The sequence below is a fragment of the Globicephala melas genome, chromosome 11 (assembly GCF_963455315.2).
Source record: "Globicephala melas chromosome 11, mGloMel1.2, whole genome shotgun sequence".
Classification (NCBI taxonomy): domain Eukaryota; kingdom Metazoa; phylum Chordata; class Mammalia; order Artiodactyla; family Delphinidae; genus Globicephala; species Globicephala melas.
The window spans coordinates 51,788,169-51,809,205 of record NC_083324.2 but is presented as its reverse complement, the minus strand read 5'-3'; the positions used below and the strand labels follow the sequence as shown (position 1 = coordinate 51,809,205).

The window sequence follows — 21,037 nt, the reverse complement described above, 5'->3', positions numbered from 1 at the left end:
CAGCATTTAGGATCTTTAAAATTATATTCAGGTCCTTTTATGTCTCACTTATTTCACTTAGCATAATGTCCTCAAAGTTCATCTGCAGCATGTATCAGAACATCCTTCCTTTTTAAGGCTGAATAATAATTCTGTGGTATGTACATACCACGTTTTGTTTATCCATTCATCTGTTGACGGATATTGGGTTGTTTCCACCTTTTGGCTATTGTGAACAATGCTGCTATGAACTTTGGTGTGCAAGTATTTGTTCAAGTCCTAAGTTTTGATTATTTGGGGTATATACCATAGAAATAGATCATATGCTTTATCATACCTCCCTATGCTATTCCATTTAGCTGCCTATTCTTTCATCAGAACGATACCTTTCTTTTTTATCCTGCATGGTTTTTTGTTTGTTTGTTTTGTTTTTTAACATCTTTATTGGAGCATAATTGCTTTACAATGGTGTGTTAGTTTCTGCTTTATAACAAAGTGAATCAGTTATACATACACATATGTTCCCATATCTTTTCCCTCTTGCATCACCCTCCCTCCTACCCTCCTATCCCACCCCTCTAGGTGGTCACAAAGCACTGAGCTGATCTCCCTGTGCTATGCGGCTGCTTCCCACTAGCTATCTATTTTACGTTTGGTTATCCTGCATGTTTTAATAAATTTTTTTTTGTATCCAAAATGTGTTTATTGGGATGGTTTCCCATTCATCTTGATTCAGGGTGATTTTAGTGCTGCTTCTGTCTGAAGGAGCAACCTTCTGTAAGCCTTGCTTTTCCTCCTGTAGGCTGGCAGAGGACAGTAGAGCAGCCAACACACAAAGCTACTGTTTGTGCATGGCTAAAGACAGTGGTGATTTTATAGCATCCCGGGCATTTCACATCCATGAAATAAGAACTGGGGCTCTGCACCAGGCACTTCTTCTTGTGTTTCATCTTCTCTTCTGGAGAGGGATGAAGGAAATCCTTTGCAAGAGGCAAGTTCTCATGGGAAGGTCGTCACTGCCGGACAGGATGTATGTTTTAATATCTGATAGGACTGGTCTCTGAACTCCACCCTCCCTCCATTTCCTTTACTTCTTCTGAATTACATTGAGTATTTTCTCTTATTAATTTATTGGGAAGAACTTTAGAAACTGATACATTACCATGCTAACAAAAGAGACACCTTTGTTTACAGCCATTCTTTTTTTATTTTTTGGCCATACCGCGCAGCTTGCGGGATCTTAGTTCCCCGACCAGGGATTCAACCTGGGCCTATGGCAGTGAAAGTGCCAAGTCCTAACCACTGGACTGCCAGGGAATTCCCTGTTTACAACCATTCTTTATATATTTCTTACTGTATTCTGATGTAGTTCATATGCGCTCCAAATATCCATGGTGATTTATACTGGAAGTGGTGTGCATGCAATTTGTGATTTTGTTGAAATATTATTGCAATAGCTTTAGAAAAGCAGTTGACACACATGCAAGTGTTAATTTGAGTCAACTGATACCAAGGGATAATGCTTGATTTATGGTAAGAGGTTTCATCGAAATATTTCTCCTAGTTGTCACTTAGCAAAGGTAATTGCTTACTAAGCTAGTCTCTTTGCATAAATTTCAATTTTCCAGCATTTGATTAAACTTGGCAATTGGGATTCTCCATGGAAACAGCGGAGCAAGATGCTACACCTTCCAAAAAACATAAAAATAGTGCTCTCTCATTTGTTGCCTGGCAGCAATACTCCTTGTTTTTACTCACAGGAGAATTTATTTTTGCTGATTGGCGTAACGTTGGCAGGGAAAGGACAAAATAGTTCTCTCAGCAATCAAAAATTGATAGGGCAGTTTAACCTTTTCCTTTTTTTTAAAGACCCAGGTGAGGTCTTCATAACTTTAAATAGCATAAAAAGCATATACTATACAGAAGCATAAAGCATATAAAATATAAAGGCAGAGTGAGTATGATCAGAGAGGAGCCTTCAGTAAGAGTCTTTGAGGACAAAGGTTCTTTGATTAAGGGACACACTAGATGAAGCAGTTGCGGTTCTCAAGCCGTGTGGGTTCAAACTGCATTTATAAGGCTTAACAATAGGTCTTAGTCTAAATTTCATTTTGTCTCCCATCCTGGTTGGTCCCTGTGGTAGATACTATTTTTGTTCATGACTCTTTCTTCCCTCCCCATCCTCGCCATTGCTTACTACAGACGGAGCACACTTCTCTAACTCACTCACTTTGGGTTTGGTCTAGAGAATGTGGGTGAATGTAACAAACGTCATGTCTGACCAGAGGCTCTACATGAATTTGTGAAATTTGGCTTGACCTCCTGCACATGTGTTATGAGGAGAGAATGCCCTGCATAGCCATTGCCCCTTCAGCCTGGGTCCTGGAATGAGAAACACGTGGAGCAGACCCAAATCTAAGGTCAGGGGAAGCCTGGCCACCCACATGCTGTGTGCAGACCAACAAGAGAAAAATAAACATTTGTAGTTATAAATCACTGACATTTGGGAGCTGATTACTATGTAATATTATTACAGCAAAAACCTGACTAATATGGTCATCAAAAAGAAAAAAGTGGTTCTGAAGAACCTAGGGGCAGAACAGGAATAAAGATGCAGATGTAGAGAATGGACTTGAGGACATGGGGTGGGGGAAGGGTAAGCTGGGATGAAGTGAGAGAGTGGCATGGACATATATACACTACCAAATGTAAAGTAGATAGCTAGTGGGAAGCAGCAGCATGGCACAGGGAGATCAGCTTGGTGCTCTGTGACCACCTATAGGGGTGGGATAGGGAGGGTGGGAGGGAGGAGATATGGGGATATATGTATATGAATAGCTGATTCACTTTGTTATACAGCAGAAACTAACACACCATTGTAAAGCAAATATACTCCAATAAAGATGTTAAAAAAAAAGATTGTTCCTGTTAGTGCCTACTGTGAGCAATCATACAGACTTTAGAATGTGCACGCTGGGTTCTGATTAGCTGTTCCCCATCTTTCCAGTCATCAGTCAGATGGAGCAGTCTGATTAAATGACTGGCTTGGCCTGACGACGCTGAGGGTGTTCTTCTTTTTTTAATTAATTAATTTATTTTATTTTTATTTTTGTCTGCATTGCATCTTCATTGCTGCTCGCGGGCTTTCTCTAGTTGCAGCGAACGGGGGCTACTCTTCGTTGCGGTGCGCGGGCTTCTCACTGTGGTGGCTTCTCTTGTTGTGGAGCACGGGCTCTAGGCGCACGGGCTTCAGTAGTTGTGGCACGTGGGCTCAGTAGTTGTGGCTTGCAGGCTCTAGAGCACAGGCTCAGTAGTTGTGGCACACGGGCTTAGTTGCTCTGCGGCATGTGGGATCTTCCTGGACCGGGGCTTGAACCCGTGTATCCTGCATTGGCAGGCGGATTCTTAACCACTGCACCACCAGGGAAGTCCGCTGAGGGTGTTCTTGAAGGTGAGATTTATTTATTCATTTCTAAAGTCTGTATTTATAAACTAGGGACAGATATTCTAGGAATTCTATTGGTGGAAAAATCAGTTTACAAAACAACTTGTATGTTCTCATTTAGGAAAATTTGAAACATGCACTGGCAGCTCCAGAATTTCTATATAGAATTTCTATATAGGTGGGCTGGATAGCAATCTGATTGGAAGAGAGTTGGGGGTGAGCATAAAGTTTTGACATTTCATTTTTATACCACTTTAATATAATTGAAAAAACTCCCAATGGGCCATATCAAAGAATTACTTGGAGGGAAGCTGATGAAGATGGTGTGGGAACTTTAAGGCCCCATACTCCCAGATACTCCTTGGCCCTGACAGTGCCTATATTAAGTGTATCTATAAATACACAGAGAGAGGGCTGGAAGCATAGACACCAAAATGAATGGGAGTTATAAATGGAAAGTGGAATTTGGGGAAATGTTTACCCTCTTCTTTGTATCTTTCTGTATTGTTTGAATGTTTTGCACTAAACATATATTATTTCCCCCAAAACCAATGAAGTTGTTTTGCACAAAGAAAAGAAAAAGAATCCTACTGACCTCTACTTTTTCCCACATCTTATTTTTTTAATTAATTGATTTATTAATTGATTTTGGCTGCGTTGGGTCTTCGCTGCTATATGCGGGCTTTCTCTAGTTGCGGTGAGCCAGGGCTACTCTTCTTCATTGTGGTGCGTGGGTTTCTCATCGCGGTGGCTTCTCTTGTTGCAGAGCATGGGCTCTAGGTGCGTGGGCTTCAGTAGTTGTGGCTCCTGGGCTCTAGAGCACAGGCTCAGTAGTTGTGGCACACGGGCTTAGTTGCTCCACCGCGTGTGGGATCTTCCTAGACCAGGGCTCGAACCCGTGTCCCCTGCATTGGCAGGCGGATTCTTAACCACTGCGCCACCGGGGAAGTCCCCACACACCTTATTTTAATCATCTAACTGGTGCCCCTAAATTCCCAAATTTCAGTTCTTCCACAACGTCTTACCCACTTTTTAGCTTCAGTCAGTCTCTGAAAACAACCAAGTGTAAAAGAAACAACATGGGTATAAAAAAGAGCCCTGGGGACTTCCCTGGTGGTCCAGTGGTTAAGACTCCATGCTTTCACTGATGGGCCCGGGTTCAAGCCCTGGTTAGGGAACTAAGATCACACAAGCCTTGAGAGACAGCCAGAAAAAAAAAAAAAAGAGCCCTGCTCTGTCGGGTAAGATTCCAGTTCCAGCCCTTCCCTTCTCTGTAGGACCTCAGCCTCCAATATGCAAAGGGAAGGATTGGGATAAGTAGGGGTTAGAAACTCAAATGCCTAGAGGAGCCAGGGAGGGACAAATGACAGGAACAAATGGGGCTGTGCTGGACTGGAAGAGCCCACCCACCCTCAAGGAAGCATCGCTGCAGGTCCGAGGTTGCCAGGCTTTCCTATGTATCCAGGCACTGGAAGTCGGGTTTTTATATGGAATCTCCTGATTTTTGAATATTAGCAGATGCACTTTAAAACGTTTTGTGAATTCCTTGCAGGCCAAATTAACCTCACCTATGAATCCCTCTGGCACATGGTGAGCTGACCCTGGCTCAGATGCTCTTTAAGGCAGGGGTCCTCAACCCCCGGGCCGCGGACCGGTACCTGTTAGGAATCCGGCCACACAGCAGGAGGTGAGAGGCGGGGGAGCGAGCAAAGCTTCATCTGCCGCTCCCCGCTGCTCCCCATCGGTCTTACTGCCTGAACCATCGCTCGTATCACCGTCGGAACCATCCCCCACACACACCCGGGACTGTGGAAAAACTGTCTTCCACGAAACCTGTCTCTGGTGCCAAAAAACTGGGGACTGCTGCTTTAAGGCCCACTGTTTCACGCTCCCGTAATCCACTCAGGCGCCACCTAGTGACGGCGACTGTCACAGTTCCCAAGAAGGCAGTGCAGGAAAAGGACTTTCATTTTTTTGGCCTCGCTTGGTGTAGCATGCGGGATCCCAGTTCCCCCACCCCGAACCCCAACCAGGAATCACACCCACGCCCCCTGCAGCGGAAGTGCGGAACCTTAACCACTGGATCACCAGGGAATTCCTGAAAAGGACTTTTCAAATAGATCGATTAGGAGGTAATTTATTTGTATGACCCCAAAATTAATTTTCTAAATGACTTCCTAAATGGCCTCTCAGGTGTAATTAGAATATAACCAGATAGATCAAAATCATACACGATTTACTCACAGCTAATTGGGAACATAGGATTATGCAAGTGAATAACATTTATTATTTATTACATTCCAGGCGCTGTTCTGCTTTAAAGTATTATTTCATCTGATCCTCACCATAATCCTATGAATTAAGTACTGTTACTACCCTGATTTTATCAGATGGAGAAACTGATGCCCAGAAAGATCCTGTAACTTGTAACAAAGTCACACAACCGATACCCCTTCCTTTCCAGCTCCGACCCCGGACACAGCAGCTGTCGCGAAACGTTGATGCCCAAGAGGAACCGGATTGCCATTTATGAACTCCTTTTTAAGGAGGGAGTGATGGTAGCCAAGAAGGACAACCACATGCCTAAGCACCCCGAGCTGGCAGACAAGAATGTGCCCAATCTTCACGTCATGAAGGCCATGCAGTCTCTCAAATCATGAGGGTACATGAAGGAACAGTTTGCCTGGAGACATTTCTACTGGTACCTAACCAACGAGGGTATCCATTATCTCCGGGATTACCTCCACCTGCCCCCTGAGATCGTGCCTGCTGACCTGCGCCACCGTCGTCCTGAGACTGGTAGGCCACGGCCCAAAGGTCTGGAGGGAGAGCGACCTGCAAGACTCACAAGAGGGGAAGGCGACAGAGTCACCTACAGATGAAGCGCTGTGCCCTCTGGTGCCGACAAGAAAGCCGAGGCCGGGGCTGGGTCAGCAACTAAATTCCAGTTTAGAGGCAGATTTGGTCGTGGACATACGTGTCAGCCACCTCAGTAAAGTCTGGAAGAGATTGTTTTGTGTTGAATTAACGTGTAGTCAGAAAAGATTAAAAAAAAAAAAGTCACACAGCCACTTAGTAGTGGAGCTGGGATTGGAACCCAGGCAGCCTTAGTCAAGAGGGTATGCTCTCCTAGATAGAAGCTAGATTAAGGCATCATGGTTGTAATAGTCACTTCAGTTGCAAATGACAAAAAGTAAAGCAGAAACAAGGCAGGGTTAGGGTTTCTGGATGTAGAAATACCTGGAGTCCAAACAGCGGCATCTCTCCCCTCTGTCCCCCACTAGGTTCTGCCTTCTTCTGGTTTGTCTAATCTCAAGAAGGCACAGGACAAACATGGTACCTTCTGGCACCACAAAGCAATAGGAAAAGAGCAGTTGTTTAGTAAAAGGTCCTGAAAAAAAAGGCTCACGTTTTAGAGAAAAAAAAACTGGATCCCTACCTAACACCACGCACAAAAGTGAGCTCCAGACAGATTAAAGACCTACATGGGAAGATAAACATATAAATTTAAAATGAGAAAATGTGAGAGACTGTCTATGTTGAGAAGGACTACAGTGAAACTCAAAAGCACACGCCATGGGCTCCCCTGGTGGCGCAGTTGTTGGGGGTCCGCCTGCCGATGCAGGGGACACGGGTTCGTGCTCCAGTCTGGGAAGATCCCACATGCCGCGGAGCGGCTGGGCCCGTGAGCCATGGCCGCTGAACCTACGTGTCCAGAGCCTGTGCTCCACAACGGGAGAGGCCACAACAGTGAGAGGCCTGCATACGGCAAAAAAAAAAAAAAAAAAGCACACGCCATAGGAAAAAATTGATAAAACTGATGACCTATTTGTGTTCAATGAAGAACACTATGGAAAAAGTTAACAAATAACAAAGGTAAGAGAAGACAGTTGTAATGTCTAAAACTGATAGCTGACTAATATCTAGGATGTAAAAGAGACTCTTGCAAATCAACAAGAAGGAACCCCATGGGAAAATGAGCAATTAATAGGAGACAAAGCAAAAAGGCCTATGCTGGGATGCTCAAACTCACTAGTAACTAGAGAAATACAAAAGGAAACAGCATTGAGAGTTCACTTTACACTTTTTAGACCAGCAAAAATTAGAAAGATGGATAATGCCACGTGTTGGCTGGGATTAGGGGCATAGGGTCCTGGAGGTCCCGCAGGCAGGAGTGGTGCAGATGTTTTGAAGAGCAGTCGGGCATTTCTTAGTGACATAAGAATATACACACCCTGGGCCACAGAATATATCCCTGGTTATATGTCCCAAAGGATTTTTCATCTTGGCCCATATGGAAACCAGGATGAGAGCGTTTATCATAGTATAATTTGTGTTGACAGACAATTGGACACAATCTAAGTATTCACACTGTGGGAGTGGAAACAAAAAACACAGTGGAGCCCCACACAGCTGCCCCTGGAGCGGAAAGAAAGAGAGACTCAGGGCAGGCGAGGCAAGGTGCAGTCAGGCTACACTTGCTCTCAGCAAGTGCCTGCAGCACCCTCTGGAAGAAAAGATGGGTGGGGAGGGGAAAACCGGGGCAGCCACTGCCTGGGGTTGCCAGACTTAGCAAATTGAGATGAACTTGTTTTCACCCCGAGAATGTACTCAGAGTTATGGATTTTCAAGGCTTTTATTTTTTATAAAAAGCACCAAGGAGCTTTTCCCCCCTGCATGTACAAACCCCCGCAGAGAGAGCAATGATGTGTTTTATCTGCACAGAGGCTCCCACTTGGACAAACTCCCCAAGGCAGCGGTGAATTCCCAGGATGCAACCTCCCTGGAGCAAGGTCCTGGCTCCATAAACCAAGACATAAGTGTCTGATGACTGTCTGTGATGATCTCGCTCTTTAGTGACATTGGGTTCTACCCTCCTTGTGTTTCTGGATATTTTGATGAAAAGCATGAACTTGCCTGAGTTTGAATCGGCCCCACCCCTTACTAGCTGTGACCTCTCTGTGCCTGAGACTTCAAGTCTCTAAGACAGAGATCAAAACACATCCTACATCATAGGTTTTTGGTAAAGAGTCATGAGTTGGTTCTGTAAAGTATTTAAACTGCCAGGACAGGGTAACGGGTATAAAAAAAATACTGGCCATTATTATCAAGGCCACTTGGGATTTCTGATTCTTGGTCCAGATTAACCCAGATCTGATTTATATCCACCAACACCACCTACCTCTGGTAATAATCTAGTTCTATGTTGCGCACATGCACAATCCAGTCCAGCCACCCTCCTTGGATGGGAGGGAAAACTGTGTGCGTCCAGCTCCTGGGGATTTAACAAAGCCAGAACCTGTTGCCTTTTTCAAATATCCCACAGGGCAACATATAATAAATACTAGTATTAATATTATTCCTTTTTTTACAAATGGGGAAACTGATGAACCAAAGAATGATATAAATAATGAAACTCAAAGCATTCTCTGACATAAATTGTACCAATATTTTCTTAGGTCAGTCTCCCAAGGCAATAGAAATAAAAACAAAAATAAACAAATGGGACCTAATCAAACTTACAAGCTTTTGCACAGCAAAGGAAACCATAAACAAAACGAAAAGACAACCTACAGAATGGGAGAAAATATTTGCAAATGATGCGACTGACAAGGGCTTAATTTGCAAAATATACAAATAGCTCATACAACTCAACACCAAAATCAAACAACCCAATCAAAAAAATGAGCAGAACGGTGCTGGCCAGAGGCCTCTGGCTGGCCATCTGTCCTCACAGCACTGGCCATTGTGGACAGAAATGTGGGAGAGCTTTCCCTGCCTCTCTGCGTTTGATTCTTCCTGGACTTGGAGCCCTTGGATGTTCTGTACAGTAAGTTGTGCTGTGGGCTGCCTGGCGCTCTGAACTGTGGTGTGAGACCAGAGAGAATGGGGTTCAAGAGCCACCTGGTTTTTCTTCTGTGATGCCGACCTCGCCTTACTCCCTGGCCGTCATCTCTTGGGGCTCCCACATGCTGGGGGTTCAGGGAAGGTCCCCAAGGGGTGCAGAGCTCCATGGAGACGCCCGGTGGGGGCAGAGGCTACGCCTCATCAAAGGGCAGCAAGCGAAGTTTGCCTTTTCCTGAAATGCTGTTGTGAATAAAGAGATTGATCCCTGACAAAAAAAAAAAAAAAAATGGGCAGAAGACCTAAACAGACATTTCTCCAAAGAAGACATATAGGCAGTGTCATGTGTCAATAGGCACATGAAAAGATGCTCCATGTCACTAATTATTAGAGAAATGCAAATCAAAACTACAATGAGGTATCATCTCACACCAGTCAGAATGGCCATCATTAAAAAGTCTACAGGGACTTCCCCGCTGGCGCAGTGGTTAAGAATCCGCCTGGGGCTTCCCTGGTGGTGCAGTGGTTGAGAGTCCGCCTGCTGATGCAGGGGACACAGGTTCGTGCCCCGGTCTGGGAAGATCCCACATGCCGCGGAGTCTGCTGAGCCTGCGCGTCCGGAGCCTGTGCTCCACAATGGGAGAGGCCACAACAGTGAGAGGCCCGCCTACCGCAAAAAAAAAAAAAAAAAAAAGAAACCACCTGCCAATGCAGGGGACGTGGGTCGAGCCTTGGTCCGGGAAGATCCCACATGCTGTGGAGCAACTAAGCCCATGCACCACAACTACTGAGCCTGTGCTCTAGAGCCTGCAAGCCACAGCTACTGAGCCCACGTGCCACAACTACTGAAGCCTGCACGCCTAGAGCCTGTGCCCCGCAACCGTAATGAGAAGCACGCGCACCACAACAAAGCCCGCTGAAGCTGAAGCCCGCTTGCTGCAACTAGAGAAAGCCTGCATGCAGCAACAAAGACCCAACGCAGCCATAAATAAATAAATAAATAAAGCTATTTTTTTTTAAAGTCTACAAATAATAAATGCTGGAGAGGATGTGGAGAGAAGGGAACCCTCCTACACTGTTGGTGGGAATGTAAGTTGGTGCAGCCACTATGGAGAACAGTATGGAGGTTCCTCAGAAAACTAGAGTTACCATATGACCCAGCAATCCCAGGATATATATAATCTTGGGCATTTATCCAGACAAAACTATAATTCAGAAAGATACATGCACCCCTATGTTCATAGCAGCACTATTTGCAATAGCCAACACATGGAAACAACCTAAATGTCCATCGACAGATGAATGGATAAAGAAGATGTGGTACATATATACAATGGAATACTACTCAACCATAAAAAAGAACAAAGTAATGCCATTTGCAGCAACATGGATGCAAGTACAGATTATCATACTAAGTTAAGTAAGTCAGAAAGAGAAAGACAAGTGCCATATGATATCACTTATAGGTGGAATCTAAAATATGACACTAATGAACCTATCTACGAAGCAGAAACAGACTCACAGACATAGAGAACAGACTTGTGGTTGCCAAGAGGGAGGGGGTGTCGGGGAGGGAAGGACTGGGAGTTTGGGATTAGCAGATGCAAACTATTATACATAGAATGGATAAACAAGGTCCTACTGCATAGCACAGGGAACTATATTCAATGTCCTGGGATAAACCATATGGAAAAGAATATGAAAACATACACACACACACACACACACATATGGCCATGAATGTCTCCTGAGCCACTAGCTTCATATATATATATATATATATATATATATATATAAAACTGAGTCACTGTGCTGTGCAGCAGAAATTAACACATTGTAAATCAACTATACTCCAGTAAAAAAAATAAACAGTAATGAAACTCACACCACTCATTCCCAGGAGGTGAGATTTAAACCCATATATTTTGATGCTACAGACACTCCCTTACCATCCTTCTAGAGCTGGAGCTTTCCTGCCTGCATTTCTGTCCCTCCCAGGGCTCTGCTCTCTAAGGCAGCACAGGAGGTGAACATGTCCTCAGGCCTTTGCCTTTTAATTGGCAACACCTGGAGCTACAAAGCCCTTCAAAGCCCAAACAAGCTGAGGCTACACTGATTAAATTAGTAGGCAGTGGTATTAGGATTTTAGGATTGAGCATCCAGCCTGGCAACTTAGTCTTCCTCCTAAAGCAGTCACTGCAATAACCCCTGCCCAGTTAAGACCACTGAATAATGATAATAATAACAAACATTACAGAGTACTTAATTAGGTGCCAACCCCATACAGAGTGCTTCACGTGTATTATCTCATTTAATCAGCTAAACAATTAGTTGGGTACTATTATTATCCCCTCCCACTTTTCAGATAAGGAAACTGGGGCTTAGAAAACTGAGGTTAAGGTTGTCTGTAGCCAGGAAGCAGTGTGCTGAGACATGCATCAGTGAAGTCTGATCACTTGTTCCTGTAGCATTTTATTTCCAGAATGTCTCCTGAGCCACTGGCTTCCCCAATATCTGCACCCACCATCACCAGGACTACCAAAAAAGGAAATCAAATGATGGGCTTAATAAGACATTGAAAACATTATTTTACGTTTCCAAAGCTGTACTTGTTCCAATGGGTGCTGAGTGGGAAGGAAAAAATAGTGTTAACCTCTTCATTAGTGAGTCCTCCCCACCAGCCTGATTCAGCCCCCTAAACAATAGATACAATTACACTGAACAACTGTGTGTTTATTTCCATGTCTAGACACAGAGGTTGCATTTGAAAACAAAAGAAAAGAGAAAAAGGAAAGCACCCTGCTGTTTTTTTAATTCTTTTTGTCAAACTTTTTCTCTGCCTGGATGCCCTTCTTGTGATCAGGAGAATATCAAGATTTTTAAAAACAAACAAACCCTTTTGTAGAGGAATTGGTATTAATTTAGGAGTAAAACAACAATTATTTAAACAGCCTCTAGTCTGAGTAGAAACAAGTCATTTTAAACCTTAGAGGATTCACCACCTGCCAATGCAGGGGTCACGGGTTCAATCCCTGGTCCGGGAAGATCCCACATGCCACGGAGCAACTAAGCACGTGTGCCACAACTACTGAGCCTGCACACCACGACTACTGAAGCCCCCGCACCCTAGAACCCATGCTCTGCAACAAGAGAAGCCACCACAATGAGAAGCCTGCGCACCACAACGAAGAGTAGCCCCCACTCGCTGCAACTAGAGAAAGCCCACATGCAGCAACAAAGACCCAACACAGCCAAAATTAAATTAAATTAAATTAAAAAACAAAACAAAACCCTTAGAGGATTCAGAAAATCGTGAATGGATGCTAAAGCTAGTGATATAGTCTCACGAGGAATAGGTTTTTTTACATAGTGTCAGAGTACCTCCCCACAAATTACATATTGATTGTAAAGGGGCAAATAGTAACTTGACAGTGGCAAGACCTGCCAGACAGCAGCTTTAGCACCCAATCCAAGTTCACATCACCAGTATTGAGACAAAGTGACACCAGGAAAATTGACAGCAGGTGCCTCCTGAAATAAGGCTCTGAGAAAGACAACATCATTTCTGCCCCAAAATGCACGACCTGAATCTAAACATGAAGGAACTGCAGACAAGCTCAAATGGAGGACAACATAACTGGCCTATATTCTTCAAAGGCATCAATGTCATGAAAGACAAAGACAGATTGAAGAACTGTTTTCAGATTAAAGAAGAACGAAGTACAATTGAGTGGATTTTAGTTTATTCTCAGAGGTTTGCAATCCTCATTACTCTCTGATTCCAGGACATTTTCATCATCCCCCAAAGAAACTCTCAAACTCATTAGCAGTCACTCCCCATCTCCCTCCTCCCAGCCCTGCAACCACTGATCTACTTTCTGTATCTATGGATTTGCCTATTCTGGACATTTCGTATGAACAGAATCATAGAATATGTGGTCTTTTGCGACTGGCTTCTTTCACTTAGCGTGTTTTCATGTTGTAGCATGTGTCAGTATTTTTCTCCTTTTTATGGCCAAGTGACATTACATTGTATAAGATACACCACATTTTGTTTATCCATGCATCAGTTGACAGGCTGTTTCCTTTTTTTTTTTGGATATTATGAATAATGCTGCTATGAACATTTATGTATAAGTATTTGTGTGAACATTTGTTTTCCCTTCTCTTGGGTGATCTATCTAGGAGTGGAACTGCTGGGTTTTAAGTTTTTGAACTGCTTTTGGAAGTGGCTACACTATTTTACATTTCCAACAACAATGTATGTTCCAATTTCTCCACATCCTCACCAACATTTTCTATTGCCCATCTTTTTTATTATAGCCATCCTAGTGGGTGTGAAATGGTATCTCATTATGGTTTGACTTGCATCTCTAATGACTGATGACGTTGAGCATCTTTTCATGTGCTTATTGGCCATTTGGATATCTTTGGAGGAACTTCTGTTCAGATCCTTTGTCCATTTTTAAATTGGGTTGTCTTTTTTTTTTTTAACACCTTTATTGGGGTATAATTGCTTTACAATGGTGTGTTAGTTTCTGCTTTATAACAAAGTGAATCAGTTATACATATACATATGTTCCCATATGGGTTGTCTTTTTATGGTTGAGTTGTAGCGTTCTTTTTATATTCTGGATACTAGACTTTTACCAGATACGTAATTGCAAATATTTCCTCCCACTCTGTGAGTGATCTTTTAATTTTCTTGATAGTGTCTTTTGATGCACAAAAGTTTTTAATTTTGATGAAGTCCAACGTATCTGTTTTTTCTTTGGTTGCTGTGCTTTAAGTATCATATCTTAAACCACATATCTATGTAAGACACCATTGCCTAATCCAAGGTCACAAAGATTTATACCCATGTTTTCTCCTAAGAGTTTTATAGTTTTAGCTTCTTTGAATTTTGAAGGCAAAATTATACCACCTTTGAATGTGCTGCTCCAGACCACTTGCCTTAAAGAAGCCAGTTTTAAGTGGGGTCCCAGAGCAATAAAACTCTGCAGTGAATCCAGGCTGCGGTACAAGCCACCCTGCCACTTGGGCCTTTTGACACAGCATAGCACTTGAATGTTTTTGGTAAATAAAAGTACCAGACAAAGCCCCAGTAGGAAAATCATAGTCTAAATAGGTACAATTTTGGAGCAAAGCCATGCCCTCTTCTGCTATTAACTATTCTACTTTTGAGAAAAAGTTTCTGGTTTGTTACTAAGCCCTGATAGGACCAGATGCTTGGCTGTGAGAAATCTGGTAACTCTACAGACTGGGTGCTCTCTGACCTGCCAAGCCATGAGGTCAGGTGTGTGCAGCAGCATTGCATCCTCAGATGGTGGTGGTACACGTACACACGAGAGCAGATTGGAGCAGGTCTAAAAGGCATATGCAAGGTGTATACGCATATGGCTAGGACTTATTCAACACCTATTTCTCCTTTGACACCCACTCCTGTTGCATTGCCGCCCCTCCATCAAGCCACACCATGACCTCATGGAGAGTTTCCTAGGACCAGGTTTGGATAAAGAAAAAGCTCATACCTGGTTTACAGATAGATCTGTACAAGTGTTGACTGATTTGTGAAGATCCCTTCAGAATTCCTTCTCCCATATGTACATTTCCTCTCAAGGCTGCCCACCCCGAATCTTACTCCACTATCATTTCTTGCACAGTGGTCTTGCTTGAAACCACCCCAGCGTAGTAAGCTGTAGCTGCTTCTGTCAACAGAAAGCCCCAAGTGGACATAGATGGCACATGACAAAGGCATATTTACCAAAGTATAGCCGAGGCAAAGGCTGGAAGAGTCTCTACTCTGAATGATCTCAGGTACAAGCCTGGCCAATAAAATTTCTGTTAAGAAAACACCTTGAACCAATTAGCTTCTACATGACTCAGGCATACACCTGGGGTATTTGGTAAATCCATTACTCTCTAGTATTTGATCTTTCTTTAAAAATTGAAGTATAGGGCTTCCCTGGTGGCGCAGTGGTTGAGAATCCACCTGCCGATGCAGGGGACGCGGGTTCGTGCCCCGGTCTGGGAAGATCCCACATGCCGCGGAGCGGCTAGGCCCGTGGGCCATGGCTGCTGAGCCTGCGCGTCCGGAGCCTGTGCTCCACAATGGGAGAGGCCAACAGTGAGAGGCCCGCATACCGCAAAAAAAAAAAAAAAAAAAAATTGAAGTATAGTTGATTTACAATGTTGTGTTAGTTTCAGGTGTATAGCAAGCAATTGATCTTTTTAATCTATATCTTTCTGGTGTAAAATTATAACCACAGGCTAAATTAAGCAATTTTGGAAGCAATTCATCACTTTCACCACAGTATCCTCCTAAAAAAACTATGGTTTTCTACCAAATAGTTTTGTGATCATTGGATTTTTGAGCAATTGTTGTAAAGGATAGTTTTTTAAACATGGTAAAATTGTGACACTCATCAAAATATAAAATAATAATAGGTCAAAGATTTTATTTAACTCCTTAACAAATTAGAGGACTAATAAGATATTATAACTGGGTCAAAGGATAATACAAAGAACCACATATATAAGCAATTGGTAATAATGAACTTACAAATTGATACACAATTGTAAGAACGCAGGGAAAGAAAGAATTCAATTGTATTTCCACCTATCAAACTTTAGTTGCATGCCTATGGACAAGAATCATTTGCATTGCCATCAGTTATCTACAATTTATGAATTTACAAAAGAGCTCAAAGACAAGAAAAGGCGCAGATACTCCATAGAATTAGATGACCCAGCAGAGTGTGTTCAGATAATGTCTGCCTATTTTTCCACTGAAGACACCCAGTAATCATTTTGCTCCATTTCAATGATTTTCACGGTTTCCCCTACATTCTCTAGTTTAACCTCCTTATTTCACAGATAAAGAAAACGAGGCCCAAACAGACTCGCAGATATGGAGAACGAACTAGTGGTTACCAGTGGAGAGAGGGAAGTGGAGAGGGGCAAGATACGGGTATGGGGATTAAGAGATACAAACTACTGTGTTTAAAATAAATAAGCTTCAAGGATATATCGTACAGCACAGGGAACATAGCCAATATTCTATAATAACTATAAATGGAACGTAACCTGTAAAAATTGTGAATCACTATGTTGTAGACCTGAAACTTATTTAATATCGTAAATCAACTACGCCTCAGTGGAGTTCCCTGGTGGTCCAGTGGTTAGGACCTGGCGCTTTCACTGCCGTGGCCCAGGTTCAGTCCCTGGTTGGGGAACTAAGATCCTACAAGCTGTGCCGTGCAGCCAAAAATTAAAAAAAAAATTTTTTAATTAAAAATATTATGCCTCAATAAAATATAAATAGGGGCTTCCCTGGTGGCGCAGTGGTTGAGAGTCCGCCTGCCGATGCAGGGGACGCGGGTTCATGCCCCGGTCCGGGAAGATCCCACGTGCCGCGGAGCTGCTGGGTCCCTGATATATATATATATATATATATATATTTATATATATATTTATATATATTTTATATATATATATATATTTTTTTTTTTTTTTTTTGCGGTACTTGGGCCTCTCACTGTTGTGGCCTCTCCCGTTGCAGAGCACAGGCTCCGGACGCGCAGGCTCAGCGGCCATGGCTCACGGGCCTAGCCGCTCCGCGGCACGTGGGATCTTCCCGGACCGGGGCACGAACCCGCGTCCCCTGCATCGGCAGGTGGACTCTCAACCACTGCGCCACCAGGGAAGCCCAATAAATGATTTTTAAAAAGAAAAAGAAAAGGAAGACTCGATAAAAATAGCAGTCATTATAATATATTTGCCACAAAGAATGGCAATCATGTTGGAAGCACTGGCTTCTCCAGACAGTGCTGGACCTGTGCTTCTGACCTTCTCATAGCCTCCTTCTGTTACTGTGTTCATTTATTTCTACATGGACTCTAACCCCTCCCATTGACCTCTTCCTTTTCATTTCTTAATATCATCAATTAACCAGCCTCCATCTTACCCTGGGTCAGGGTGACTGTCTAGTTTGCCTGGTGACTTCACATAGCTAAGCTCAACCACTGTCATTTTATTTGCCAACTCTGGATAAAGCCAAAGCCTTATATCGTTGCTGCATTGTGTATATGAATTACTATCTACAGATAAACCTGAGGTTTATGATCAGAAAACAAGAATTGTTTTTAATCCCACAAACCAAATGTAGGTTAGCCCTCAGTATCTTTTCACACCTTGCTGGTTTCTCACTTTCTGTTTTCTCTCAAAATAGTTAAACAGAATACAAACCAGCAGGGGTTGCCCACAGTTGTTAGCAGGACTGCTATCTCTCACTGAAACTGACCTGTCAATCCTTCCCTCCCCTTTCCCTACTTTAAAGTCCTCTGCCTCCTATAATACACTGCTGGGGTCAAAGTCCTTCACAGAGTGGCCAGTATACAGTACAAACAGAGCCTTGACACATACTGCGGGCTGAAATCAAGAATGGTAGGGACATGGAATGCAAATCAAAACCACAATGAGATATCACCTCATACCTGTCAGAACAGCTATCATCAAAAAGACCATAAATAACAAATGTTGGCAAGGATGTACAATAAACTTGAAAATCTTGTACACTGTTGGTGGGAATGTAAATTGGTGCAGCCACTGCGGAAAACAGCATGGAGGTTCCTCAAAAGCTAAAAATATAACTACCAGGGACTTCCCTGGCAGTCCAGTGGTTAAGACTCCGAGCTTCCATTGCAGGGGACATGGGTTCGATCCCTGGTCAGGGAACTAAGATCCTGCATGCCGCACAGTGCGGCCTAAATAAATAAATAAATAAGAACTACCATACGATCCAGCAATTCCACTCCTGAGTATATATCCAAAAAAAATGAAAACACTAATTCGAAAAGATGCATGCACCGCAATGTTCATAGCAGCAGTATAGCCAAGATATGGAAGCAACACAAGTGTCTATAAACAGATGAATTGGTAAAGAAGATCTGGTATATATATATATATATATATATATATATATATATATATATATATACAATAGAATACTACTCAGCCATAAAAAAGAATGAATTTCTGCCATTTGCAACAATATGAATGGATCTGGAGGACATTACGCTCAGTGAAATAAGTCAGACAGAGAAAGACAAATACTGTATGTCATCACGTATATGTGAAATCTAAAAAATAAAACAAACACATCAATATAACTAAACAGAAGCAGACTCACAGATACAGAGAACAAACTAGTGGTTTACCAGTGGGGAGAGGTGAGAGGGAGGGAGGCAACAAGGGGTAAGAGATTAAGAGATACAAACTACTATTTATAAAATACATAAACCACAAGGATATATTGTATAGCACAGGGAATATAGCCAGTATTTTATAATAACTTTAAGTAGAGTATAAGCTATAAAAAGTTCAAATCACTCTATTGTACACGTGAAACTAATATAATATTGTAAATCAACTATACTTCAATTAAAAAAATTTTTTAATGGTAAGGACATGAAGTAAAGCAAAATTGTCAGGACAGGAAATCAGATAGCAAGCCTTGTCCGTTTGCAAGTGCACAGGACAAGGTATATATAGAGAGAGCTGGGTCTGATTTCCCAGGATTTGCTGCAGTTGAGCGAGGTCCAGCTGCTGGCAGGGTTTATAAAATATGGCTACAATCACCAAAGGAAGTTAAACAGTAGCCAGGAGCCAGAACAAAGTTACCCACAGGAGAAAATATCTTGATTTATTTCCGTTTGCATTACTTGCTATAAATAGCATGGCCTTGGCCTCCTTGTACTGCCTAAGGAAAGGGATTTGTGGCCCTATTGTTCTTCCTCCTGTTTTATTGATAAAAGAAAGGGCAAAGGTGGAAGACATACTCCCAGTTGGCAAAGCTGTGAGACTAAACCAGCTGGACTGAGGAGGAGAGACTTGAGATGGGCGGGCACCAGGGTCTCCGGTACTCCGGAGAAAAACAGGTCATAGAGGAGACGTTTCTGTATAAAGACAGTGGCTAATCCATGCAACAGATACATCCTTTCAACAGATACAGACTGAATGGAGGAGCAGAGTGAGAGATCACAACCAGTCTCTCTATATGGTTACTTGTGTATATCATTCAGTCAAGCTCTTGAAATTCATATTGGAACTGGACCCGCCATGTTTAAACTTGACAGTCCAAAGGGAGGTATTATCTTGGTCAGATCACATATTCTCAAAGCAAGCAGTCTTAAAATGCTGAGCCTAAATGTATAACTTGTAATGGGATGTCACCTGGCAGATGTGGGAAATTTATGTTTCCAAGTTAGGGGGTGTAGGTATGTACACCAATCCCAAAGGTCTAAACTCACGCTAATACACGTGTAATGAGAGCCACATATGTGGGATGTGTGTAGAGAGCCGGGGACCATGAAGGCCATGTCCAAGGCCAATTCTGAGGCTTAGTATGATGAGGTCTTGGAAAAGGTGCAGCAGTGGCTGTGGAAATGGGCAAAGGTTGTAAGAGGCATTTCCCAAGAATGGATGGTGAAAGATGCTTCTAGCTTTTGAACCTGTATGCGTGCAGCCAGGCCGTTCATCTGGTCTAAGGATCTGCTGGACGATCCCAGAGACTCCAATGCACTGAGCCACGTCCCGTGTCCACAACTCTGAGTTCAGGAACTTTGTAGACCAGGCAGCTTACCTGAGGTCGGGCAGGGTGATGATCAGCCATGCTGAGGGTATGTAAATGGTGCCCCACAGTGAAACCCCATAGTGTTTAGCCCCAGGACTGGGGAGGGTCACCTGGCCCAGCACATACCAGGTTGATACATACACACAGCAGTCTGGGCCCAGGAGGGGTCAGTTGAGCTTCCTGGAGGCTGAATGTGACCCTGGAGACTCAGATGTTCCCATCTGCACCTCACCCCACCACCAGCACACGCACATTTATGGTGAGATTGTTTAGGTTCTGAAGCTTGCACTTCTGTCCATCCCAAAGATTGCTGCTGATTGATTTGTTTTCTGACTGCTCGCTTCCTCATGGATCCCCTAGGTATGTAAAACCTGTCTGATTTACCCAAGGGGGTGACTGGGCTTGGCTTTCCTTCCCTCGGAGCCAGCTACTGACATTCATCAATACAGCTGATAAACCCGAGTGAGGAAGTGAGGCTCTAGAAACTCCTATGTGCTGTGGTCAGAACGGCCTCCTCTTCATCATAGCAGGTTCAGGGATATTTAAAACAGTTGCCTAGGGACTTCCCTGGTGGTCCAGTGGTTAGGGTTCTGCCTTCTAATGCAGGGGGCGCGGGTTCGATCCCTGGTTTGGGAATTAAGATTCCCAAAGATTCCACATGCCTCGCGGTGTGGCCAAAAATTTAAAAATAAAATATAAATAAATAAAACAGTTGCCTAACTTTACCTCTTAAGTGGCAATGGCCAAGCAGTCCTACACACAAAGAAGGAACTTGAAACAATTCATAACAGGGGTTTACAGGTACCTACCTAGTAAACTGGGCGTTTCTGAAGGCGGCTGGCCTGGAGTGAGAGACAGCAGGTTCTGGAAAGGAAAATGACCATAAGAGAGAAGTCTTGTTTAATTTACCTAAAGGGTGTCTGCATTTGACTTTTCTTCCATCAGCCCCTTCTATTGACAAATTGTGTCTGCACAGCTATCATGCAATGGAAGAGAAGGTGCATGTGTAAAGATGTTGGTTGTAACACTTTGAAACAGCAAAAAATTAGAAAATATCTCAATGATCACCGTGGAGGATTGGTTGTATAAATCAAGACACATCTATACCATGAAATACTAAGTAACCATTAGAGGAA

The 21,037-nt window shown here is 43.2% G+C and overlaps 1 protein-coding gene and 1 pseudogene across 1 annotated transcript in view; one reads left to right on the top strand and one right to left on the bottom strand.

Moving 5' to 3' along the window:
* Positions 1-722: 722 nt before the first annotated feature.
* The window catches only part of LOC115838863 (small ribosomal subunit protein eS27-like), a 31,798-nt gene continuing 11,483 nt past the window's right edge, over positions 723-21,037 (bottom strand). Inside the window, exons 2-3 of the mRNA XM_060307728.1 lie at positions 20,711-20,765; positions 723-995 (exon numbers count right to left, since the gene is read on the bottom strand). Of these exons, the coding sequence (XP_060163711.1) occupies positions 723-929 (207 nt within the window). The 5' untranslated portion in view covers positions 930-995; positions 20,711-20,765. The remainder of the gene's footprint in view (positions 996-20,710; positions 20,766-21,037) is intronic.
* Positions 5,926-6,420, top strand: LOC115838861 (small ribosomal subunit protein eS10-like; annotated as a pseudogene).